Here is a 25,904-nt window from a genome sequence, read left to right as displayed (position 1 = left end):
ACACCGACCAGATCCCCACTATGTCAGATCGTAGACAAGCTTAGTGTTCCTAATAGGTGTGGTAGCCCTCTCATGAAGAGTCTTCAAAACAGACCTCATGGCTACATCCACCAACCATTCTCTCAAAGATAATGTTGCTTGTGTTGCCCGGATGCAAACATGTTACTAATAAGCAATATCTTTATATTGCATATCTTGCAAGTCAAATCATGCAACTGATTTGTTCACCAAGTCTCTATCAACTTTTACATTCCAGAAACATGTTCATGGAATTGGTACGTGGCGGCTTTGGAATTTGCAAGAATCAGGGAGGGTATCTTCCTAAATTGTTCATGTTCAATGCATCATATTATACTCTTTTTCCCTTTATGAGTTTACTATACAGATTCTCATAAAGGTTTTTAATGAGGTAATATCAACATGAGATCATATGTCATACTTTCTGTTTTCCCCACCGGGTTTTTTGGGAAAGTATATATGACATATTTATTGTCCTATCAATTCTATGAGTTTCTCATATTGAGTTAAAAGAGACAATAACCATTATATGTTGCATCATTTTCTCCTTATTTTTTCCATCGGGTTTTGAAGGAGTTTTGGCAACATATCAAACACCTATCTCCTCACATTTTTCCCACAGGGTTTTCCGAGGAGACTTTCTCAAGTTGATGATGATGAACATACTCAAGGACAAAACATACAAGGAGGAGTCTTTTTCAATATGATGCACATTCACAAAACAAGCATAGATTAGGGGGAGTGTTAAGGATTAATTATAATCTGAATAATCTCTGCTTAATTAAGCACCGCCTTAGTAGAACCGTCCATGCGGTTGTCCCTTCAGGGAGACGTATCCCCTCTCCCTCTCTATCTCAACAGATACGGCCCTTTACTCGTGTCCCTTGTAATAGTATATATACCATCGTCATCAATAAAGAGAGTGACTTGATTCATTGAACCTCTCTCGATTCTCTCTCTCGATTTTCTACTTTAACAGGTAACACTCCACTTCTTCCATTCTGGGCTCGCCTTGTCAGCCGGTTCTTCAACCGTTCCAAGAACATACTCTGTCAGGCCCTTTGTCTTCAAGATCAACAAGGTCCGCCTCGACCAGCTCAGGTAGCTGCTCACGCCATTCAGCTTGACATCATTTGGCATGAGCTCAAACTTGAACACCTGATCCCCGTGGGGCACAACGATGGTGCCACTTGCAGGAGGTAACCCCTCGGCAGTTTTCGCACTCATGAGCTGCGCAAGTTTCTCTAGCGCGGCAGTGAGTTCAGCCCCCATGATAGCCTCCCCTCTTCTTCTTCAACCAGCAGCAGAGAAAAAAATCAACCACAGCAGTAGCAGCACCTGCAGTTCAGCAGCTGCAGACAAGCAGAGGACCTTGGTACCAGTCCCAGCAGCAGCCCTCAGCAGAAGCACAACCAACAGCAAGTAGCAGCAAGCACCAGTACAACACTCCTCTTCTCTTCAACCAGCGGAAATAGCAGCTCAGCAGCTTCGGCAGCTAATTCAGCAGCAGTGGCACGGCAGAACAGTAGAGGCTCTAGTCTTGCCCGCGGTAGGGGAACTTGACCTGCCCGCAGCTTCTTCTCAGGCTCCGCCGCGCGAGTCCCCCGTGCAGCCGCCTCTCCTCTCCAGCTCTACTAGCTCCAGCGCCCTTCCGTCGTGTGCTCCACACAGCCCCGCAGCGCTCGCACGTCCCCTGCGCAGCCGCGCGAGCAACTACCCTGCCACAGCAACGCGAGCAGGCTCCTCCCGCCTGACCCCGCCAGGCCCCACCGCCTCGCCAGCGAGCGACTACGCCGGCGCGGCCGCAACCTCGCTCGATACCATGTTGAATCGGGAGAATACCTGTGTGTTTAGGCAAGTGGCGGCTAAGACTTGTCAGGGACCTTCCTAGCCCATACATATATACTGGGCTGGGCCTTGGATATCACATGGGTCGGGCCTGGCTATGCATTAGCGACTGCTACCAGCTACAAGTACTGGGAGAGGAAGCAACGAAGGATCCATCCAGTGGATCACGGCAAACGGCACCCGGCGACTCCCTTATCCTACCTCGCGCTCTCTTCCACCTCTTCTTCTTACCGTACCTCGAATCGAAGCTTGTATCCCTTGTAATTGAGCAATAGATCGAGAGAGAGACTACTGGTACCTAACATCTTGTATTCAGAGCCAGTACAAATTCCTCCAAAAATTTCCACCCACCACCACATCTGATTTCCCCAATTTCCACCGGCTACGTCACCATGTCCGATCTGGAGAAGGCTCCTTGTTCCCTCGTCTATCCACCGGAGTGGGACGCCATGACCGTAGACGAGCAGATGTTGTGGTTTCTCGCGCAGCTATCGGCGCAGATGGATAGCATCAAGGCCGAGTTCGCGGCCACGCGCGCGGGCGATCCAGTTGGGGCTACCTCGCAAGTCGATCCGCCTACCTCCCCTCCTCCTGCTACTGCTGCCTCGACGGTATTGTCTCACATCGGCCTCGCATCCACGGCTGCCTCACCCACCATCGACGAGGAGGTCCACGACCGTCGCGTCCCAGACACCGGCATGGATGAGCACACATGGGTGGAGGCCACAGAGGTCCTCGAGGTCATCTGTGATGCGTCCACTGACTGCATTGTCAAGGCGCCCATCAACTGTTCGATGGATTGCTCGACCCAAGTCTCTACCGTCATCAGCCTCAACGAGATCCAGGACGCCACCACCACCGTCCACCCTGAGCCCGTGGTTAATCTCATCCACCAGGAGGTCGCCGCTTAGATCGTCACCCTGGTGCCAACCACCACCAACGTCGGCCCCAAGACCAGCGTGCAGCAGCGGGACGACTCGCCACTACCCTCCATCCACACCTCCAACCAAGTAGCGAGCGAGGCGGACCACATTGTCGTCCTCATTGTTCCCAGCAACTTGGCTGCACAAGAGCCAGCCAAGTGCTCGGCAGAATGCCCCGCCCATGTCGAACAACAACCATGGCCATCACCGGTACAAGTGAAGATTAGGCACAGGGGACACGTATTCAGGCCAAGACCATGGCCATCGTTCAAGTATCATTCAGGTGCAGGCTGCTGCGAGGAGCCATGTTCAGAGCGTTTAGACAAGACAGTGGTGAAGACAATAACGGGCAATGGAAGCTACAGTGTGCAGCCAATTGTACTCACAGAGCATCGGCCACATGGTGTTCATCTCGTGGTGGACAGAAACGGTTTGCTGCTGCCACCATTGCGGAAGGGAACCAAGACGCAACAGTGGCCGCACCCTGTTCAAGTGCAGTTTGCAAAGGATGACATTGTTCTGTTCCGTGGCATCGTTCGTGGATTTATCACTAGAGATTATGGTTGTGTGTGGTGGCCACCTGACCATCAACCGAGGAGCAAATTGCAGGAATGGTTCTATCATACTCCCTGGCAGAATTTGATTGTTACTTTGGTGGAGTTGCAACCATGGCCGTCTTGGGATTTTTCCCTCATAGTTCTTCCAATACTGAGAGGTCTTAGTCGTTTCAGTGCTGGTGCTGCTACTTTTCCAAGCTTGAAGTCCACAAACTTTGCTTGTTGGGAATATCTGTTCTTGGTTTCTACTGAGCCGAGCGATTGGGGAATATCAATACAAGGGATAATTCAGATTATGCCTATGTCAGTGTACTGGACAAGTTCGTGTCAAGGGGCATTCATAAGAAGTGGTCGTACTGCAATCAGCTTACACATTGGCAATGCATGGGCAGGGTGGTTCAGTCTACTGGGAAAATGCATAAGGATACTCACAGATGTACAACTGAAGCTTGGGTTCAGTCAAAAAAATGTTCAGCCGAAGCTGCAATTTTTTGCCAGTGATTGTCAAGCAGTATGTGTGTGGTCAGTACTACTCAAAACCGAGCTCTATGATAAATTCTGTTCCAGTGTTACTAATGAGTGTTGGCTTGCAACTACACCTTCCCATGACCTTGGTTTAGTGGAATATATTAAGGATCTGTTTCCAGTTATTCATGAACAATCCAGGAAGTTGGATACTACTAGAAACCTCGTGTGTAAAACCCAAGGGCATTGGAACTTGACCGAGCATCACATTCTGGAGCAGGCTACTGTATGTGTTCCTATGAGCGACAAATCGCAAAGGAAAATTCAGCTTATAAGCTTGTCAGTGCGCCGGAAAAATTTGAGTCAAGAGGAAATTGACGAGAGTGTCCATTTCACTCAAGGATGCAATTCTGACCATCGTGGTGATCTTTCTTTCCTTCTAGCATGTTGGACAATGCAACATCTTATGAGGCATTGCTTTCTTTCTAAACCAACACCATGTGAGGTCAATCACGGGTACTATCTGAAGATTCTTAGATTGTTTACAATTCAGGCTATACAATTTGCAACGGTGCTTCATTATTCAAATGATTTAGTTGTTCGTATCCCTGCTTCCCTCATGCATAGCAGCAACAAATTGTTCTTTTCTGAATCTCCTGTTACTCGCCAGCTTATTGACAGTATTCACAAATGTAAAATGCAATATAAGGCAGCAAAAATGTAGAGCATTATGGTACATCTAAAAAGATCAGTGCACTGGCAGTTCCGGGAAAAAGAAGAACAAGAGGGCCATGGACCTTGTACCGGCAACATGATAGGTGGGCGTCAGGAAGTGATCAGCACAATGTTATCCACCATTATAAACTTCTACTGCATGTTACAACACTCAGCCATGGGAGTTGTGATCAAGGAGTTGTGGCGCTTGTCATCCACTTCACAACTGTCCAGCGGCACTACTTGGACTACAGAAGCTGGCAAACCTACAGTTGAGGATGAAGAGGGCAATGACCAGTGGTGGACTAAATCAGTGGATGGACCTCATTTTCTTGCGTGGAGCATTGGAGCTTGATCATTATGGTACAGGTTTCCTGTCGACATTCTCTTTTCAGTCATTGAAGTCCATGAGGAGCAGCACAAATTGGGTGTTGGGCACACTCGAGGATCCTGGGAGCTTCGTGACTGTCCAGGGAGGCTCTTTGATTTCAGCTTCCAACCAAGAACACTTTCAAGGAAGGATGGGCGTCATCGTTGTCACTGTGGTCTTCATGCAGGGCTATGCTGACCATGAATACTACCTCGGTTTCGACCACTATGGTATTGACAAGGGCTACGTCCTCTACACCTTCTTCGGCTGGGTTCCCTTCAACCACAACAATTACTTCTCCCTCGTTGAAGTCTACCCCGACTCCGACCAAGGCCAGGAACATCGAGTACAATGGGATCCGGGTGGTTCTCGGTGGCGTCAGCTTGGGGTCAAGCCGCATTTCAAGGAGGGGGGATGTCAGGGACCTTCCTAGCCCATACATATATACTGGGCTGGGCCTTGGATATCACATGGGCCGGGCCTGGCTGTGCATTGGCGACTGCTACCAGCTACTAGTACTCGGAGAGGAAGCAGCAAAGGATCCATCCAGTGGATCACGGCAAACGGCACCCGGCGGCTCCCTTATCCTACCTCGCGCTCTCTTCCTCCTGTTCTTCTTACCGTACCTCGAATAGAAGCTTGTATCCCTTTAATTGAGCAATAGATTGAGAGAGAGACTACTGGTACCTAACAAGACTTCTCTCGTCTATGCCTCACGCACCTCTGCAGACAGGTGTCTGGTGCTCTCATCTAGGTCAGATACACATGGGCTTGGGCCCTATGCCAACAGTGGGATGGGCCAGGCCGCTATACCGGTCAACAACATGTAGTTCGTCTCAGATCAAACATAAACAAGGTTAACTTTTTAACATCCAGATGTTCTGCTTAGTCACAGCACACATAAAAATCAATATATTTCAATTGGAAATGGTTTGTTTACATTGCACCAAAGTAATACAACTGTACTAAAAAAATCATACACCAGGTCAAAGTAATACATAAATATTTTATGTATGCCATCGCTAAGCATCCTGCCTCAGTGTCTTACCATCACAGGATCTTCCTAACACCTGGTAATTAGACATTCAAAACCAAGTACAATGGCAGCATTGTAGCAAGCTTGTCAGCATGATGAACACACAAAATATACCCTTCTGTCAACCTTCCACAGAACGTAGGCAAACTTATTCAAAATGAATTGCCATTTTTTAACCTGTGATAACCGATAGTCTCCGAATCGATTAGTTATGCAAAGCAAGAAAAAGCGAAGGAAAAGAGTGCCATACTTTCCCTTTAATAAAGATAAAAGAAGAAAAACCATGAGATATGCTAATATTTGTTTGGCTACAAATTCAAATCATGCTTGAAAAAGCTAGTGCAGCAAAAAGTTATTACAAAGAGCACAATTCATGAGAAGCAACCAGAGAACTTTGAAGACCATGTATGGTTGTATCAACATTAGAGCATCTCCAACAGCCGCGCTATAGCGCCGCGCGCAAAAAACCTTTTAGCGCGCGCGCTGCGGCTGGTTTTGCGCGCCCGCCTGCGCTGGCTCCAGCAGCCGCGCTAAAATGCAGCGCGCGCGACTCGCCGGGCATTTTGCATATATGGATATTTTGGACAAAAATGAACATGTAAAATTTGACACAAACAAGTTGATGAATAAAAGTTCATGCCCACAAGTTCACCAAAATCATGCCCACAAGTTCATCCAACCAAGTTCAAATGCAAACTAAAAGTTCAAGACATGAAAGACACATCAAGCTTCATCTTCATCTTCTTCTTCTTCGTCTTCGTCCTCATCTTCCGAAGACGACTCTTCCGCCTCCGAAGATGAACCTTCCTCCCTATCCTCATCACGCACCGCATCACGCACCGCATCATGTGAAGCTCCGACGGTGTTGGCAAGATCTTCAACGGCATCTTCATGGGAATGTGTGTGAAAAGCCATGGCGACCGGAGGTGCACCCATGGCGGCCGGAGGTGCACCCATGCCTCCCATGAGAGAAGCAAAACTCATGCCTCCCATGGCGGCCATAGCATCGGAGGGTGCTCCAAAGCCACCCATGCCTCCCATGGCGGCCGGAGGTGCACCCATGCCTCCCATGGCGGCCATAGCGTCGGAGGGTGCTCCAAAGCCACTCATGCCTCCCATGGTGGCCGGAGGTGCACCCATGTCTCCCATGCCTCCAAGGCCACCAATGCCTCCCATGGCGCCGAGGCCACCGCCTCCCATGGCGCCGAAGCCACCCATGCCTCCCATGGCGCCGAGGCCATCGCCACCCATTGCACGAACCAAGGCTCTTTTTCGGATCAAGACTTCTTGTTGGGCAAGATTGACATACTCCTTTTGCGCCGCATTGAGGTTATATGTGTCCATGAAGAACAAGTGCTTCTCCCATTCCAACAACTTAGCTCGCTCCTCGTTGCTCACCTTCCTCTCCTCCAAAGTCACCTTTCTCTCCTCGACCGCCACTCTTCTCTCCTCGGCCGCCAACCTCCTCTCCTCGGCCACGGCATCTTGGTTCCTTGCCATTTTCCTCACCTCATTCGCTTCGACCCTTGCCTTCACAATAGCTTCCATAACATTTTTGAGCTCATCATCTCCTTTCTTCTTCTTCTTTTCGGTTTTGTCTTTTTTGCACCCATCCGGTCGTTTTGGCTTCGAGTATGAAACCGAGTTGGGTGTGGGGCTTCTCTTGCCGTCATCACTTGATGCATCATCCTCCTCATCATCATCATTCATCTCAATTGCTCGCTTTCGTTTGTTGCTCAAATGCAAATCCTCCAAATCATCACGCTTCTTCCATTTCTCATCATCCTTTAACACTTCATAGCAATGAGGCAAGGTAAAGATCCTGCCTTTCTTGATCTTCCCCTTCTTGGTTGTCCTTGTCTCTTGGTTGAACAAGTTTTGTGCAATGTTGTACTACAAGAAAAACAAAACAAGTTAGCACTTCGGTCACCAAAAACAAGTACGATGAACATATATGAGATGCCACTTACTCGATCATCCTCATTTGTGCCACTTGGGTTAATCTTGTCCACCGACTTTTGCGCGGCCGCCCACTTTTGACAATCCGAGTTGATTGTCGACCATCGGGACCAAAGTGATCTCTCGAAGCGGTAAATTCCACTCTTGTTGTGAGCATTAAAGTGTTCTGTCATTCGCCCCCAATACGCGTCTCTACTTTGATCACCTCCAATGGATGGATCCTTTGACACATGCAAATAAGTGGAGCATAATAACTGTCATCGGTGGTGGAGTAATTGCCCGCTCTTCCTCTCGGTGCCTCAACAATTCCCTCACCCTCCTCGTCCATCTCAAACTCATGGTCTTCGAAATGGATGTCATTGGTTTGAGACCAATGCGATTTGTTGGACCCAACACCCATAGTGGACATGTATGCATCATCGTTGAGACTACAATTTTTTTTGAACAATGCAAATAAGCTATCTATATGTAAAATGATGATGCATTGAACAAATAAGAAGAAAAAAATACTTGGAAATTTTTTCACCTTGGGGGCATTTCGTTGAACACGTGGTGCACGTCGGCGGCCGGCTCAACAAGTGAGCTCGCCGGCGCTTCAATAGCCGCCACGGCCGTCGAACGCCCTGCAAGCTTTTTCCCCCTCGCCATGCCGGAGCCATCCGCCGCCTTGTTCTTCTTCGCGGATGTTTTGGCCTTCTTCGCCCGCGCCGCATTGGGTACCTTCTTCGACGGTGCGGCGGCGGCACGGGATGGCGCCGACGCAACGCCACCCTGCGCCGTAGTCATCCGCGGCGGCAAGAAGAGGCTGCTCACGAGGCCGACGCTCGACGAAGCTCCGACGATGGCGACGCCAGCGCTCGCCGCGCTAGGGTTTCCGGCGGCGGCGGGGGAGGGGGGGGGGTCGCGGATGTACAGCGGGGTGAGCGAGGCGCCGGTGTGCGCGTCCATGGCGGGGGGCAGGGCACCAACGCCGGCGCGCGCGGGGCGTAGGACGAGGAGAGGGAGAGTGCAAGCGCGTGCGCTCGAGTGTGCCGCGCGCTCCAAATACATCGCGCGGATAAGTGTTTTTGACCGCGCGCCCAATCCGTTATCGCACGCGTGCCGTTTTAGCGCGCCCGCTGGAGCGAGCCGCCGCGTTGCGCGCGCGCTAAAAAGGCCTATTTTGCGGCGCGGCGCTAGTTTAGCGCGGCTGTTGGAGATGCTCTTAGATACTTCAGATTATATAACCTCCTCATTTTGCTTCTGAATGGCATAAAACACTTTTTTTATCCAGGAATCATCATACAACATAAAAAAATTGCCACAAAAAAGAAACAAATACCAGCATGTGTAGGTACAAGCTACAATAAACAATCAGAGAACTTTGAAGGCCATGTATGGTTGTATCAACAGCAGATACTTTCAGATCATATAATCTCCTCATTTTGCTTTTCAACTACATAAAGCACTGAAACTTCAACTCAAACAATACCCATTACACACTAAAAAGATATATCCACCAACAAAGGAAGAAAACAATACCAATAGGAGAACTTTGAAGACTGTGTATGGATATCATTTTGCTTCATAACAACTTTAACATGTTTTTTCTTCCTCGGGTAACATCAATGAAGAAAAGAGTTATGAGAAACAATCAGAGAACTTTGAAGACCATGTATGGTTGTATCCACATTAGATACTTCAGATCATATAATCTCCTCACTTTGCTTTTCAACCACATAAAACACTGTAACTTTGACTCATAGACATCAGTAAGACGTAAACACAACAATCAGAGAACTTTGAAGACCATATATGGATGCATGGAGCATTTCATTTGTGCACCATGTTTAACATCACACAATCATAATAAGAACAGAACTACTCTACATACAATTTTTTGTTATGATTTATGTACAATAGTCAATCTAATGGTTCTGCTGCACTTTGATTTATTCATTATGGATTGTGTGTCAGTACTGTCATACGAAAATCCTGCCAACTAACAAGAAAGCAGATATGTACAAATTAAAGGTGCAGTAATGCACAAGTGAACACCAACAAATATATTTTTTGAAACAACAAGCATTTTGACACAATGCACAGCTATCTTGACAAGCATGTTAGAGCAAACATGCCAACCGTTGCAGGCAAGAAATGTGGGATAGATTTAGTAGACAAACAGCATGTTAGCCATTCATCTGTGGATCTATCTCTACGGTTGTCTGGCCGCTGCTGCTCCAAGGAGCAGCTTTTCCTTTCTGCACCAGTGTTATATCCTACTAGCATGGCAAGAAAGTAGGACAATACAACACACAGGTGCAACATAGACACTACATACTGGATATTTGTGCAACGCTTAATTATCCCATGACACTAAAATACAGGAAAATAACCAGAAATGTGAGATAGAATTAGTAGACAAGCAGCAGATTAGCCATTCATCTGTGGACCTATCTCTACGGTTGTCTGGCCGCTGCTGCTCCAAGGAGCAGCTTTTCCTTTCTGCACCAGTGTTATATCCTACTAGCACGGCAAGTAAGTAGGACAATACAACACATGTGCAACATAGACACTACATACTGGATATTTGTGCATTGCTAAATTACCCTATGTCTCTAAATACAGGAAAATAATCATTCAAAATGTGAGATAGAATTAGTAGACAAGCAGCAGATTAGCCATTCATCTGTGGATCTATCTCTACGGTTGTCTGGCCGCTGCTGCTCCAAGGAGCAACTTTTCCTTTCTGCACCAGTGTTATATCCTACTAGCACCGCAAGTAGGACAATACATCACAGGTGCAACAGACACTACATACTGGATGTCTCTAAAATACAGGAAAATAATCATTAGAAATGTGAGATAGAATTAGTAGACAAGCAGCAGATTAGCCATTCATCTGTGGATCTATCTCTACGGTTGTCTGGCCGCTGCTGCTCCAAGGAGCAGCTTTTCCTTTTTGCACCAATGTAAATACCCCACAAACAGTCAGAGAGCAGGGCATACAAAGCAGAGGTGCAACAATTCTCACTTCCTTACGAACTGTGCAAACACACATAAAACATGCATTTTCATCCTCGGTCAACATCAAGTTTCAAGAAAGAATGAATCATTTTGCAAAGAAAAGAAAATGTCAAGTAAACCTAGATATTCACCAATTGGATAAGAGGGCTGTGCGCGCAAGTAAGCAATCAGAGAACTTTGAAATCATATACGGATGTATCAGCATCAGATACTTCAGATCACATGAGTTCTCATTTTTCTTCACAACTTAAAACATGCATATTTTTCCCTCGGCAACAAGAGTGTACACATATGGCAATGAAGATAAGAAAAATGCAAAGGTAAATCTAGATAGGCACCAATTGGATAAGATCCACAGTAGGTAGACTTCAGATGTGTTGATTTCCTTGGCTATAGTACATCTAGCAGAAATCAGGTAAGCAAAACTTCAGATGTGTTGATTCCTCATTTTGCTTCTATGTTGCATCTAGCAGAAATCAGGTAAGCAAAACACATCAAGCTACACATGAGATTTGAACATGAAGCGATCAGAGAACTTTGAAGACCATGTAGGTAATATCCACAGCATAAATTCAGATGATTTCGCCTCCTCATTTCGCTTCTAAACAACTGTAACATCATCATGTGCTCGACAAAATCGATCTAAAACATACTAAGCGAATCCAAACTACAGAACACCAAGGTGAATGTGGACAGAAAAATTGATTCCGAGGAAAATCGCTGGCTTCCACAGAAGTAACATAGCCCATGTCCAACTGGATTGATTTTGCACCCATAGATACCCTTTTCCCGCAGTTTTCCCTGCTCCAAACCTCAACAGCACAGGGGGCTAATGGTGCGAGTTAACCATAACATAACCATCAAATCCAAGAAACAATAGAAAGAAAAGCATGCGCTCTAGCAATCAGCACTCAAAAGTGGCCAAGATGCAAACAAACGCGATGAACAAACGAAAAAAAATAAGCAAAAGCTGGAGATCTGAGAGATGTTCCGCTAAGCTGTCGCTGGCGGCGGCTAGGGTTCCAAGGTTTGGAGGAGACGAGGGTTTGCCTCTGCGGTACATATGGGCAGGATGGGGAGGCAACGAGTCTTCCAAGATATAAATGGGCTGGGCTGACGACTTTGGACTTAACTGGGCCAGCTCTCCATCCGCTCGACTTAACTGGGACCCTCAATAAACAAACTGGGCCAGCTCTCCATCCTCTCTTATACCTGTGAGATATGAGACAACAAAGAAAAACCTGTGTGGATTCTCAAAAAAAAAACTGTGTCTTCTAAAAAAAACTGTGAGATATTCTCCCCCTAAAAAAACTGTGAGATATTCTTTCCAAAAAAGAAAAAAACAGTGATATACTTTCAGAAAAAAAAACAAGGAGAAAATAGCTCATTTGAATAGAAATTAGAATGGATTCTGCTTTACTGATTTTGTTATGCATTATCTGTTCATGGTTCTACATTTTGTGAGCTTTCGTTATCTGCTAGTGAATCACACTACCAATTCAATCCTTCCATCTCCATCACAAAAATTCTATTTTCATGAATACGCAAAGCTTGCGTATCTTTTCATCGATAAAGAGAAAAGTGACAGCATAAAGATCACAACAGCTCACCGGGCCTTGTACACAACATGGCATGCCAGTGAGCAGCGGAGCATACAGAGAAATAGAGGGGATGCTCAGCCCCACATCACAAAAAAACTCATTCGTTTGATTCACATGTGCATATATACAAGAACCAGAGGTTCACAAATTCACAGTGATGGAAATGAAACGAGCAATTAAACACCGTAAGTATACAACATGCTTCTGTTTTAATCGATCACCAGCAGTAAGTATGACAAGGAGTCACTAAATCTCCACGGACATATAGGTCGCCGAGTAGTCGGGCATCCTGTGCAGCCGCGTGAGGATGCCCTCGGCGGCCTGCTTGGCGCCGGCGTCGCCCTTGTGGAAGGCGCTCACCAGCGCCGACGGCAGCACCCTGTCTCCGGTCACCTCCCTCACGCACCGGTCGTCGCCGTGCGCTAGGAACTTGTCCACCATGCAGAAGCACTTGTGCCACAGCACGTTCTCCCTGTGCTGCCTCAGCGCCCCGAGCACGCGCCGAGGGGCGTCCAGCTCCGCGAGGGCGGACACGCTCCTCTCCACGTCCACCCGGTCGTTGACGAGCGTGCACAATGCTCCCAGCGCGCCTCCACGACCCGGGGGCTGTCGCTCTCGAGGCAGCCGAGGAGACCCTCGACGGCCCCGGCCTCGAGGAGGCAGAAGGATGTCACCGTGGAGCAGACTCCCCGGTGCACCGGGCAGACGGGTTGTTGGTGTTGGAGGGTCTTGTTGCCTTGCACCCTTGTGGTCATTAGGCGCTTCAGCATTGTCTTCTTCTTTGGCCGTGGGTCCTCCTCCGGCGGCATCTGCGACAGCTTGATGGACTGGTAGCTGAGGTTTTCTAGCCCCACGGCGGCGAGCCGCTGCACCTCAGCGCTTCCGGCAGCTCCGGCGAGGAGTTCAGTCAGCACCGAGGCCAAGCTGTGGTCCATCACTTCCTTCAGAACGGTCGGGTTGTACAGCGTCGCGGTGAGCCGCACCAGCGAGCCCACCAGGCCCTCCATGTACTGTACCGCGTACCTGCTCCTTCTCTTTGCACTGCTCTGCATCTCTTCTATCCCGCTCAGCAGAACCGGCACGGCGCCCTCCTGCACCAGCGCAAGGTTGAGCGAGATGTTTCGGTGTGGTAGCCTTGAGAGGAGTGTCACCGAAGCAGCATGCCGCTCGGTGATTTGCCTGGCATGGCTGATGCTTTTGACTAGCCTGCCCGGCTGCCCCTGCGTCTTGCAGAGCCTCTCAGCGATGGTGTGGCCAATGTGCGCAGACAGAGTAATGAGCAGCCTCGTCGCAGCAATGCTAAGCGCCTCCATTGGGGAGCTCATGAGCTCCACAATGGCATGGCCGCGGTGGTTCTCCCTGACGACTGAGACCATGACATCCAGGGGCTTGGCGAATGCGGTGAGCGCGAGCAGTAGGCGGATGATGCTGAGGTTGAAGTCATCGGGTATGAAGCACTTGAGCATGCACACAAAGTTATAGATGCAATACTTGGACGTGAGGACGTGGCCTTCCTTGTTCACCACGGTGGTGTCTGGATCAATGCCGGACTCAACAATGTTGGCTAGGGCGGTGGCAGCCTTGGCCTTGTAGCTCTCGGGTTCGTCATCTATCTTCCTTATGAAAAGCTCCTCGACCATGACCAGGACAGCACCTGCCTCAACGAGCACCTTGCTGTTGGGGTGGTGCGAGGAAAGCTGGACCAGCACATCGAGTGCTGCCTTATGGACCACCTTGTTGCAACTGCGCACCATCTTGATGAGGACGCCCGACGTGCTCTCCGTGATTTCAATGGTGACTTCCTGGTATAGGACCAACTCGCTTAGGTAGCTGATCATCTCCATCTGCACCTCTTCAGGACCTGTTTTGGAATCTTCATGTCAGCTTAAAGTTCAATTAATTATAGGAGCAACAGGCCTGAGTCTCAAAACCCTTATTTGGGATGTTAAGTTGAGGCAATCCTAACATGTGCAGCTGTAGTGGAACAACTATTAAATGACAAGGGGGTTTATACTTTGTGAAAATCTAGGTGGTTCAAATACAATCAGACTTGCAAGAAAACAATAGCAGATATGCTCTCTTACTGTGCTTAACTAGCATAACACACTTTAATGAACCAAAAAAACGTTATGAAATTTCTTCAGAGGCATACCTTCAACAAGATGACTCCAAAGGGGTTCTAGGTAGCCACTTTCGGCCATGTACTTGATGTTCTTTGGACACTTTTCCAGGTTCTTGAGGACTGCTCCAGATTTCTCAGCAGCAACTGGATCATCAGAATCATTAATCTTCATTGTGGTGAGAATCAGAATACTTCCAGCAGTTGACCCAATTTTCTCCAGCAATAACTGAGACTCTGAAAGCTCTAGCAACAAAGAGACAGCCGCGTGCCTTTCATCAATAGTACTACTTGACAGTAGCTTAACTGTCCTGGCAATGGCCTTGGTTTTTCCAATGATTTCCTGTAATATGCAGCAATTGTTAAAATTCCATCATAATATGCAGCACAGACTTGGTGCCAAGCAGCCGATCAGTTAAGTACTCCCTCCGTAAAGAAATATAAGAGTGCTTAGATCACTAAAGTAGTTATCTAAGCACTCTTATATTTCTTTACAGAGGGAGTACTTGTGTATGCTATTCTAAATTGTAGATGAGTTTACGTAGGGACAAGAAGTTCCTTCTTACCCTTCCTTCTTCATCCTTAACTAACAAGGACAAAAGCTCCAATGTGTCAAGCCGAATCTGTTCATTGTGGTTGTCCAACAAACGTGATAGGACCTTGGTGACACCAATTTTATGCATCAGCTCCTTGTTCTTCCCCCTCAGCTTGGCCAGCGATTTCAGCTCATGTATGGCCTCGAGCACCATAGCCTCACTAGTCGACAAAGAGAGCGCAGTTCGCGCAACTCTAATCCGCATTGCCTCATTCCTCATTCCCCATTCTGCAATCACACTCTTCAGGGAAGCATTACTCATCACTGCCTTACTCTGCAATGGAGCTTTTGTGACAGGGCAGCAGACAGGTTCCAAACTGTCTGCAGACCTCGCAAAATGCTCCTCTATGGCTCTCCTGTCATATGTCACACCGCCCACTGTCATCACAGGATCAGTCATCACCTCTTTTGTCAGTGGACAGAAGAATCCATCATACAGAGGTTCAACATATTCTGTGACCTCTGGGAGAGAGTTAAACGTCTGCCCGCCAAATTCATGTGATTCATGGTACATTCCCTGCAGAAAGTCCACCAGCCTCGGCATGTCACTCTCGTAGACAGACCTCCTATTGGGTATGTCAGTCACTGCATTCATGGACATAGCAACATCGGTGTAGCCCCTCCTTGAGTTTGACTTCATTGCCACGTCAGTGTAAGCATTGTTGCCAAGTGCTGATGCTGGTATCCTGCCAAGATGATCACATATGTTCTGAATGACACTCTCCAGGTCATGTGCTATGCTTTGCATCTCATCATCTGTGAGTTGCAGCGCTCTTCCTCTGCACCTTACAGTGATGTCTTTAGCAAGGTTGACACTGGCAAATAGAGATTCCAGTATCTGTGTCATATTGATTGGGGCCCTGCGAGCTGTTTGACGCTCCATTATGGCCTTGCTAGATGCCATGGAGTCCTCTTGGCTAAAATCGGCAGCGGGTACTATCAACATGACTGCATATCCAAACAGAAGCAGACAACAACAATGCAAATTATCGTTCAGATATGGGAGATAATTATATGCTAGAAAAACAGTGTGACATATTGGACTAGATGCATAGAATTTTCCTGAAGATCGAAGATTTTTCAGAACAACCAAAATCATTGTAAGAGCATAAGCAGAAGGCTTAAGCTACTCAACGATTACTCAAAGTATACCTGTATTTGTTTTTGGCATTATCATCTGGTGTTCCTCTTATAGCATGACTATTTTTCTAACTGACTAAATTAGAGATGTAAAGGCAACAGCCTTTTCTGCCTGAAGTATATCGATCACAAAAGACACCTAAAAACTATGAAATTGTAATCCTTAGGGAGGCAAAGCATAATTTGATTACTCCGAGAACAGAAATCTCTTTGACAAAAGGATAATATGTTCTCCCCAGGAGCACTTACTGCCATGTCCCTCCACAAAGCCTCCAAACGAGTAATCTCTCCAAACAAACGAATGAAGATTACAGCTATAATAAAGAACCTTACCTGTATCCATAACATCCAAGAGATTTGAGCACTGTGACTCTGTGTGGACTGTAGAGGAGTTATAGAATTAGCGGCTTTGCCTCCTTTTTCGCCAGAACAGCACCCGCTGTATCTCCTCTGAAGCACATTCTACGACAGAAGAATGCAGATATAGAAGACCCAGCAGAATGGATGCACTATGTGACCCCTTTTAATACTGCACTTACTTATCAAAGGAAAGGACAGTTGATGACGCTATCCACATAAAAGAAGAACACAATCAATGAGTGACAGTCTTGGTGATGGAATGAAATATTTCTGCAAGCAAGAAGCGTGAAGTTCTTAATAGGAACAAAGTTAGGTGATAGGTAGGTTTGGCAAGCTAACCCAAAAGAACCTAATGACAATGCCATCCTTATCGCTGAAAACTATATAGCGTAGATTAATGGGAAATTGGGATTGGTAAGCATGCCCCTCCAAAGTTTGCTGTTATGAAGTATGCCATTGGATGTTGCAGTGGAATGTCATACTCAGGTACAGCAATTCAAAAGTGATAGCTTTGCTGTTGCATGGTTCCAAATTTCCCTAGATTAATAGAGGATAGCAGTCGATACCATCAGCAGCCAAAAAGTCATAACGCCTGATTGCCACAACTCAGCATGAAGTAATGGATGTTTAAAATATATATAAAAAAAGATGCAGATTATAATCGCAGGTGATAGCGACAGCAATCTTCTTTGAACAATTTAGACTGGGCTAAAACGTAAGCACTTGAAAAATGGCACCACAACTAACTTGTCATCATAATATAATACATCTAGGCAGGTTTGAACTAATGTCTTCAGAATTCTATAGGACAAAATTCACTGAAGTCAACACAAGTTCAACTGCACAAGCTACTTCTCACAAATTTAAGCTTGTGAAACGAAGGGATAGAGATTATTCCATAGTCCCACAAATGAAACCGAGGGACGAACTCGTACCAAACCTTTACTAGCTACTGCTATAATCTGATAATATGCTCGGATGTAGACATGGAGTCGATGCAACAAAGTCAGGTTATAGCTATGAAAAAAGCATCACAAGCGACATAATGAATGTTGATCGTTGAACAACCATAGAATAAGGGTGGCGGCATGACAGAAGGGCAGATTCTTTTTGTAAGCATCTATCAAAATGCTGAAGTCATAACTTTGTACGCATCAACCAAATTGCTGAAGTCAATGGCGTGCACCAGTCTAAGACAAAACTAGTCAACTACCATGTACCAAATCCAAATGCATCGCGCGGCCATGATATTCTATGACTGTGCGGCGGAGACCGGAGGGAGGTACCGGAGGCTGCGGACGGAGGTGCTCCCGGGGCCCAAAGCCCGGCAGGGCGGCGCGGCGGAGCTCATCCGGCTCCGACTTGGGCTCTAGGTTTCTCGTCATTTGGAGCTAAGAGTTGAAATTGGCTCCACACGCGCGCGGAAGCGCGCGCCACGGGGTCGCCGTGACGTACGCCTGCTTTTCGCGGACGGACGGCGGAGACCGACCTCTGCTTCGCCGCCGCCGCCGCCGCCGTGTAACCCCCCAGCACGGCGACGTCGGCGAGGCGGCGTCCCGGGCGGATCGGGACAGATTCTGCCCAGTCCGAAACTGGGCCTAATCAAGCCCAGCGATCTACACGGCCCATGTCTTCACACAGATAATTTTCTTAAGATGTAGAGCCCAACACAAATAACCATCCACTGCAGCACACTTTCTCTCAAAAAAATAAAATATCCACTGCAGCACAAACTTAATCTGAAAGAAAAGACTCAAAAAAAACTTTAAGTTCAAAGTTGCCTTCCGACACGTAAAAAAGAAACTTCTTTCGGACGTACTTCAAAAAGAAAATTTGTCTTTTGACGGCGTGGGCACTCACGGAAAGTCGAATTTACCTGGCCAAACCCACCAGAACAGGATCCGACCTGACCAAAACATAACTATAATTGAAGGATATTGGTAGCGTACACATATTGTCATTGGTGGGGACCAGTTATGTTATGGTGACGACGGTGCAGGAATAATGCGAAGTGGGCGTCACCCCCCCCCCCCTCCCTGTGTTTTTCACCGCCATGGAGGTGAAAGAAATGGGGAGGTTGGATCAGTGTACTGTGTACAACGCTATAGGATCTGTCGTTTCACGGGTTTGGAAGCCGACATGCAAGCTCATCACCAGATCTTTTACCATTATACATTGACCTTCACCCTGGAACAACATATCGAAATCGAAGAAGTAATTGGTTCAATTGAGCTTCTATTTAATCTCCATGGTGAGGCTCTCTTCCCCTTGCTCGATGCTACCAAGTTTTTGGCCAGAAATGGTGGCCAGAGCACCTCTAGTGAGGTTGTAAGATGCAGTTGGACCAAGTTGCAATCTAGGTTTTATCTTTATGATTCTATTTGCTAAAAGGAAGGATATGCACGTAATTGCTATTTTTTTCAAATTTTTTAATATTGTGACAATTTTGGTACTATAAGGACCTCCACTATATTATCGGTGCCAAATTACTGAAAAAGGTGCCACATCACCATCGATCCCAAATGAAAATTGTATGGCACCGGCTTCACAACGGAGGGCACCACTCGATCAAAGAAGGCGACCCCACACAAATAAACATCATTGACCTACTGTCAGGTGCCTTGGCCGAGTTCTTCCTCTCCCCCAAAAAAATCCCCTTCGTCTATCCAAACCAAATCAGAAACTTCGTTCTTATCCCTTTCCAAATCCACACGGTGCTGCTTATCCATGTATGCCACCCTCCTCAACACCAAGCAGAGCGAGTGGAGTTCGCAAGCAGGATGACCTTGAGGAGGGGATCAGATATGGCAGAGCGGGTTGACCTCGGACGAAGGTTGCCGGTGTCGGGCTATGCGTTAGTGATGTGCGTGTTGGGGAACGTTGCAGAAAATAAAAAATTTCCTACGGTTTCACCAAGATCCATCTATGAGTTCATCTAAGCAACGAGTGAAAGGGGAGATGCATCTACATACCACTTTGTAGATCGCGAGCGGAAGCGTTCAAAAGAACGGGGTTGAAGTAGTCATTCTCGCCGTGATCCTATCGCCGGAGATCCTAGCGCCGAACGGACGGCAGCTCCGCGTTCAACACACGTACGGTCAGCGTGATGTCTCCTCCGTCTTGATCCAGCAAGGGGGAAGGAGAGGTTGATGATGATCTAGCAGCACGACGGCGTGGTGGTGGATGCAGCAGAATTCCGGCGGGGCTTCGCTAAGCTGCTGCGGGAGGAGGACGAGGTGTAGCAGGGGAGGGAGGCGCCAAGACTTGGGTGCGGCTGCCCTCCCCCCTGCCCTCCTTTATATAGGCCCCCAGGGGGGGCGCCGGCCCTGGGAGATCAATCTCCCAAGGGGGGCGGCGGCCAAGGGGGTGGAGTGCCCCCCAAGGCAAGTGGTGCGCCCCCCCACCTAGGGTTTCCAACCCTAGGCGCAGGGGGGCCCAAGGGGGGCGCACCAGCCCACTAGGGGCTGGTTCCCCTCCCACTTCAGCCCACGGGGACCTCCGGGATAGGTGGCCCCACCCGGTGGACCCCCGGGACCCTTCCGGTGGTCCCGGTACAATACCGGGTGACCCCGAAACTTTCCCGATGGCCGAAACAGCACTTCCTATATAGTTTTCTTTACCTCCGGACCATTCCGGAACTCCTCGTGACGTCCGGGATCTCATCCGGGACTCCGAACAACACGGTTTTCTGCATACTCATATTCATACAACCCTAGCGTCACCGAACCTTAAGTGTGTAGACCCTACGGGTTCAGGAGACATGCAGACATGACCGAGACGGCTCTCCGGTCAATAACCAACAGCGGGATCTGGATACCCATGTTGGCTCCCACATACTCCTCGATGATCTCATCGGATGAACCATGATGTCGAGGGTTCAAGCAACCCCGTATACTATTCCCTTTGTCAGACGGTATGTTACTTGCCCGAGACTCGATCGTCGGTATCCCAATACCTCGTTCAGTCTCGTTACCGGCAAGTCACTTTACTCGTACCGTAATGCATGATCCCGTGACCAGACACTTGGTCACTTTGAGCTCATTATGATGATGCACTACCGAGTGGGCCCAGTGATACCTCTCCGTCATACGGAGTGACAAATCCCAGTCTCGATCCGTGTCAACCCAACAGACACTTTCGGAGATACATGTAGTGCACCTTTATAGTCACCCAGTTACGTTGTGACGTTTGGTACACCCAAAGCACTCCTACGGTATCCGGGAGTTACACGATCTCATGGTCTAAGGAAGAGATACTTGACATTGGAAAAGCTCTAGCAAAACGAACTACACGATCTTGTGCTATGCTTAGGAATGGGTCTTGTCCATCACATCATTCTCCTAATGACATGATCCCGTTGTCAACGACATCTAATGTCCATAGTCAGGAAACCATGACTATCTGTTGACCAACGAGCTAGTCAACTAGAGGCTTACTAGGGACGTATTGTGGTCTATGTATTCACACGTGTATTACGATTTCCGGATAATACAATTATAGCATGAATAAAAGACAATTATCATGAACAAGGAAATATAATAATAATACTTTTATTATTGCCTCTAGGGCATATTTCCAACAGTCTCCCACTTGCACTAGAGTCAATAATCTAGTTACATTGTGATGAATCGAACACCCATAGAGTTCTGGTGTTGATCATGTTTTGCTCGCGAGAGAGGTTTAGTCAACGGATCTGCGACATTCAGATTCGTATGTACTTTGCAAATATATATGTCTCCATCTTGAACATTTTCATGGATGGAGTTGAAGTGACGCTTGATGTGCCTGGTCTTCTTGTGAAACCTGGGCTCCTTGGCAAGGGCAATAGCCCTAGTGTTGTCACAGAAGAGTTTGATCGGCCCCGACGCATTGGGTATGACTCCTAGGTCGGTGATGAACTCCTTCACCCAAATTACTTCATGTGCTGCCTCCGAGGCTGCCATGTACTCCGCTTCACATGTAGATCCCGCCACGACGCTCTGCTTGCAGCTGCACCAGCTTACTGCTCCACCATTCTGTTGGGAAACGTAGTAATTTCAAAAAAATTCCTACGCACACGCAAGATCATGGTGATGCATAGCAACGAGAGGGGAGAGTGTTCGTCCACGTACCCTCGTAGACCGTAAGCGGAAGCGTTATGACAACGCGGTTGATGTAGTCATACGTCTTCACGATCCGACCAATCCAAGCACCGAACGTACGGCACCTCCGAGTTCAGCACACGTTCAGCTTGATGACGATCCCCGGGCTCAGATCCAGCAAAGCTTCGGGGGTGAGTTCCGTCAGCACGGCGGCGTGGTGACGATGATGATGTTCTACCGGCGCAGGGCTTCGCCTAAACTCCACGACGATATGACCAAGGTGGAATATGGTGGAGGGGGCACCGCACACGGCTAAGGAACGATCCGTAGATCAACTTCTGTGTCTATGGGGTGCCCCCTGCCCCCGTATATAAAGGAGGGAGGGGTGAGGCCGGCTGGCCCTTGTTGGGCGCGCCAGGAGGAGGAGTCCTCCTCCTAGTAGGAGTAGGACTCCTCCTTTCCTACTCCTACTAGGAGGGGAAGGAAGGGGGAGAGGAGGGGAAGGAAAGAGGGGGGCGCCCCCCTCCTAGTCCAATTCGGACCAGAGGGAGAGGGGGCGCGCGGCCCTTCCTGGCCGCCCCTCTCTCTTCCCACTAAGGCCCATGTGGCCCATTAACTCTCCGGGGGGGGTTCCGGTAACCCTCCGGCACTCCGGTTTTCTCCGAAATCACCCGGAACACTTCCGGTGTCCAAATATAGTCGTCCAATATATCAATCTTTATGTCTCGACCATTTCGAGACTCCTCGGCATGTCCGTGATCACATCCGGGACTCCGAACAAACTTTGGTACATCGAAACTTGTAAACTCATAATAAAACTGTCATCGTAACGTTAAGCGTGCGGACCCTACGGGTTCGAGAACTATGTAGACATGACCTAGAACTATTCTCGGTCAATAACCAATAGCGGAACCTGGATGCCCATATTGGTTCCTACATATTCTACGAAGATCTTTATCGGTCAAACCGCATAACAACATACGTTGTTCCCTTTGTCATCGGTATGTTACTTGCCCGAGATTTGATCGTCGGTATCCAATACCTAGTTTAATCTCGTTACCGGCAAGTCTCTTTACTCGTTCTGTAACACATCATCTTATAACTAACTCGTTAGTTACAATGCTTGCAAGGCTTAGGTGATGAGTATTACCGAGAGGGCCCAGAGATACCTCTCCGACAATCGGAGTGACAAAACCTAATCTCAAATTATGCCAACCCAACATGTACCTTCGGAAACACCTGTAGAGCACCTTTATAATCACCCAGTTACATTGTGACGTTTGGTAGCACACAAAGTGTTCTTCCGGTAAACGTGAGTTGCACAATCTCATAGTTGCAGGAACTTTGTATAAGTCATGAAGAAAACAATAGCAACATACTAAACGATCAAGTGCTAGGCTAACGGAATGGGTCATGTCAATCACATCATTCTCCTAATGATGTGATCCCATTAATCAAATGACAACACATGTCTATGGTTAGGAAACATAACCATCTTTGATTAATGAGCTAGTCAAGTAGAGGCATACTAGTGACTTTATGTGTGTCTATGTATTCACACGTGTATCATGTTTCCGGTTAATACAATTCTAGCATGAATAATAAATATTTATCATGACATGAGGAAATAAATAATAACTTTATTATTGCCTCTAGGGCATATTTCCTTCAGTCTCCCACTTGCACTAGAGTCAATAATCTAGATTACATAGTAATGATTCTAACACCCATGGAGTCTTGGTGTTGATCATGTTTTGCTCGTGAGAGAGGCTTAGTCAACGGGTCTGCAACATTCAGATCCGTATGTATCTTGCAAATCTCTATGTCTCCCACTTGGACTTGGTCCCGAATGGAATTGAAGCGTCTCTTGATGTGCTTGGTCCTCTTGTGAAATCTGGATTCCTTTGCCAAGGCAATTGCACCAGTATTGTCACAGAAGATCTTCATTGGTCCCGATGCACTAGATATGACACCTAGATCGGAAATGAACTCCTTCATCCAGACTCCTTCATTTGCTGCTTCCGAAGCAGCTATGTACTCCGCTTCACATGTATATCTCGCTACGACACTTTGTTTAGAACTGCACCAACTTACAGCTCCACCGTTTAATAAAAACACGTATCCGGTTTGCGATTTAGAATCGTCCGGATCAGTGTCAAAGCTTGCATAGACGTAACCGTTTACGACTAGCTCTTTGTCACCTCCATATACGAGAAACATATCCTTAGTCCTTTTTAGGTATTTCAGGATGTTCTTGACCGCTGTCCTGTTATCCACTCCTGGATTACTTTGGTACCTTCCTGCCAAGCTTATTGCTAAGCATACGTCAGGTCTGGTACACAGCATTGCATACATGATAGAGCCTATGGCTGAAGCATAGGGAACATTTTTCATTTTCTCTCTATCTTCTACTGTGGTCGGGCATTGAGTTTGACTCAATTTCACACCTTGTAGCACAGGCAAGAACCCTTTCTTTGCCTGATCCATTTTGAACCTTTTCAAAATTTTGTCAAGGTATGTGCTTTGTGAAAGTCCTATTAAGCGTCTTGATCTATCTCTATAGATCTTGATGCCCAATATGTAAGCAGCTTCACCGAGGTCTTTCATTGAAAAACTTTTATTCAAGTATCCTTTTATGCTATCCAGAAATTCTATATCATTTCCAATTAATAATATGTCATCTACATATAAAATTAGAAATGCTACAGAGCTCCCACTCACTTTCTTGTAAATACAGGCTTCTCCAAAGGTCTGTATAAAACCATATGCTTTGATCACACTATCAAAGCGTTTATTCCAACTCCGAGATGCTTGCACTAGTCCATAAATGGAACGCTGGAGCTTGCACACTTTGTCAGCACCTTTTGGATCAACAAAACCTTCCGGCTGCATCATATACAACTCTTCTTCTAAAAATCCATTCAAGAATGCAGTCTTGACATCCATTTGCCAAATTTCATAATCATGAAATGCAGCAATAGCTAACATGATTCGGACGGACTTAAGCATCGCTACGGGTGAGAAAGTCTCATCGTAGTCAACCCCTTGAACTTGTCGAAAACCTTTTGCAACAAGTTGAGCTTTATAGACAGTTATATTACCATCAGCGTCAGTCTTCTTCTTAAAGATCCATTTATTCTCGATGGCTTGCCGATCATCGGGCAAGTCAACCAAAGTCCATACTTTGTTTTCATACATGGATCCCATCTCAGATTTCATGGCTTCTAGCCATTTTGCGGAATCCGGGCTCATCATCGCTTCCTCATAGTTCGTAGGTTCATCATGGTCAAGTAACATGACTTCCAGAATAGGATTACCGTACCACTCTGGTGCGGATCTTACTCTGGTAGACCTACGAGGTTCAGTAGAAACTTGATCTGAAGTTTCATGATCATTATCATTAGCTTCCTCACTAATTGGTGTAGTTGTCACAGGAACTGGTTCTCGTGATGAACTACTTTCCAATAAGGGAGTAGATACAATTATCTCATCAAGTTCTACTTTCCTCCCACTCACTTCTTTCGAGAGAAACTCCTTCTCTAGAAAGGATCCATTTTTAGCAATGAATGTCTTGCCTTCGGATCTGTGATAGAAGGTGTACCCAATAGTCTCTTTTGGGTATCCTATGAAGACACATTTCTCCGATTTAGGTTCGAGCTTATCTGGTTGAAGTTTCTTCACATAAGCATCGCAGCCCCAAACTTTAAGAAACGACAACTTTGGTTTCTTGGCAAACCACAGTTCATAAGGTGTCGTCTCAACGGATTTTGATGGTGCCCTATTTAACGTGAATGTGGCCGTCTCTAAAGCATAACCCCAAAACAATAGCGGTAAATCAGTAAGAGACATCATAGATCGCACCATATCAAGTAAAGTACGATTACGACGTTCGGACACACCATTTTGTTGTGGTGTTCCAGGTGGCGTGAGTTGTGAAACTATTCCACATTGTCTCAAGTGTAGGCCAAACTCATAACTCAAATACTCTCCTCCATGATCAGATCGTAGAAACTTTATTCTCTTGTTACGATGATTTTCCACTTCACTCTGAAATTCTTTGAACTTTTCAAATGTTTCAGACTTGTGTTTCATCAAGTAGATATACCCATATC

The 25,904-nt window shown here is 47.0% G+C and overlaps 1 protein-coding gene, 8 non-coding genes and 1 pseudogene across 9 annotated transcripts; all 10 read right to left on the bottom strand.

The window, feature by feature from the left end:
• Positions 1-7,753: 7,753 nt before the first annotated feature.
• On the bottom strand, positions 7,754-9,099 carry LOC123138100 (uncharacterized). The gene is made up of 2 exons (XM_044558005.1): positions 7,902-9,099; positions 7,754-7,824 (listed from the first exon to the last, which is right to left on the bottom strand). The coding sequence occupies exon 1, from the start codon at positions 8,938-8,940 to the stop codon at positions 8,413-8,415; it is 528 nt and encodes a 175-aa protein (XP_044413940.1). The 5' UTR covers positions 8,941-9,099; the 3' UTR covers positions 7,754-7,824; positions 7,902-8,412.
• Positions 9,100-9,238: 139 nt separating this feature from the next.
• Positions 9,239-9,319, bottom strand: LOC123140339 (small nucleolar RNA R160). Its single transcript, XR_006469951.1, has one exon. It is a non-coding gene; the product is annotated as a small nucleolar RNA R160 (small nucleolar RNA).
• Positions 9,320-9,518: 199 nt separating this feature from the next.
• On the bottom strand, positions 9,519-9,598 carry LOC123140338 (small nucleolar RNA R160). Its single transcript, XR_006469950.1, has one exon. It is a non-coding gene; the product is annotated as a small nucleolar RNA R160 (small nucleolar RNA).
• Positions 9,599-10,024: 426 nt separating this feature from the next.
• On the bottom strand, positions 10,025-10,194 carry LOC123140470 (small nucleolar RNA snoR143). The gene has a single exon (XR_006470025.1). It is a non-coding gene; the product is annotated as a small nucleolar RNA snoR143 (small nucleolar RNA).
• A 74-nt stretch (positions 10,195-10,268) lies between these two features.
• LOC123140467 (small nucleolar RNA snoR143) lies at positions 10,269-10,436 on the bottom strand. The gene has a single exon (XR_006470022.1). It is a non-coding gene; the product is annotated as a small nucleolar RNA snoR143 (small nucleolar RNA).
• A 76-nt stretch (positions 10,437-10,512) lies between these two features.
• On the bottom strand, positions 10,513-10,676 carry LOC123140468 (small nucleolar RNA snoR143). The gene has a single exon (XR_006470023.1). It is a non-coding gene; the product is annotated as a small nucleolar RNA snoR143 (small nucleolar RNA).
• A 49-nt stretch (positions 10,677-10,725) lies between these two features.
• LOC123140469 (small nucleolar RNA snoR143) lies at positions 10,726-10,887 on the bottom strand. Its single transcript, XR_006470024.1, has one exon. It is a non-coding gene; the product is annotated as a small nucleolar RNA snoR143 (small nucleolar RNA).
• Positions 10,888-11,058: 171 nt separating this feature from the next.
• On the bottom strand, positions 11,059-11,136 carry LOC123140341 (small nucleolar RNA R160). Its single transcript, XR_006469953.1, has one exon. It is a non-coding gene; the product is annotated as a small nucleolar RNA R160 (small nucleolar RNA).
• A 282-nt stretch (positions 11,137-11,418) lies between these two features.
• LOC123140340 (small nucleolar RNA R160) lies at positions 11,419-11,496 on the bottom strand. The gene has a single exon (XR_006469952.1). It is a non-coding gene; the product is annotated as a small nucleolar RNA R160 (small nucleolar RNA).
• Positions 11,497-12,384: 888 nt separating this feature from the next.
• Positions 12,385-18,309, bottom strand: LOC123138099 (putative U-box domain-containing protein 42; annotated as a pseudogene).
• Between the last annotated feature and the right edge of the window lie 7,595 nt (positions 18,310-25,904).

This window comes from Triticum aestivum, chromosome 6B (assembly GCF_018294505.1).
Source record: "Triticum aestivum cultivar Chinese Spring chromosome 6B, IWGSC CS RefSeq v2.1, whole genome shotgun sequence".
Classification (NCBI taxonomy): domain Eukaryota; kingdom Viridiplantae; phylum Streptophyta; class Magnoliopsida; order Poales; family Poaceae; genus Triticum; species Triticum aestivum.
This window is presented reverse-complemented; position numbering and strand designations above follow the sequence as displayed.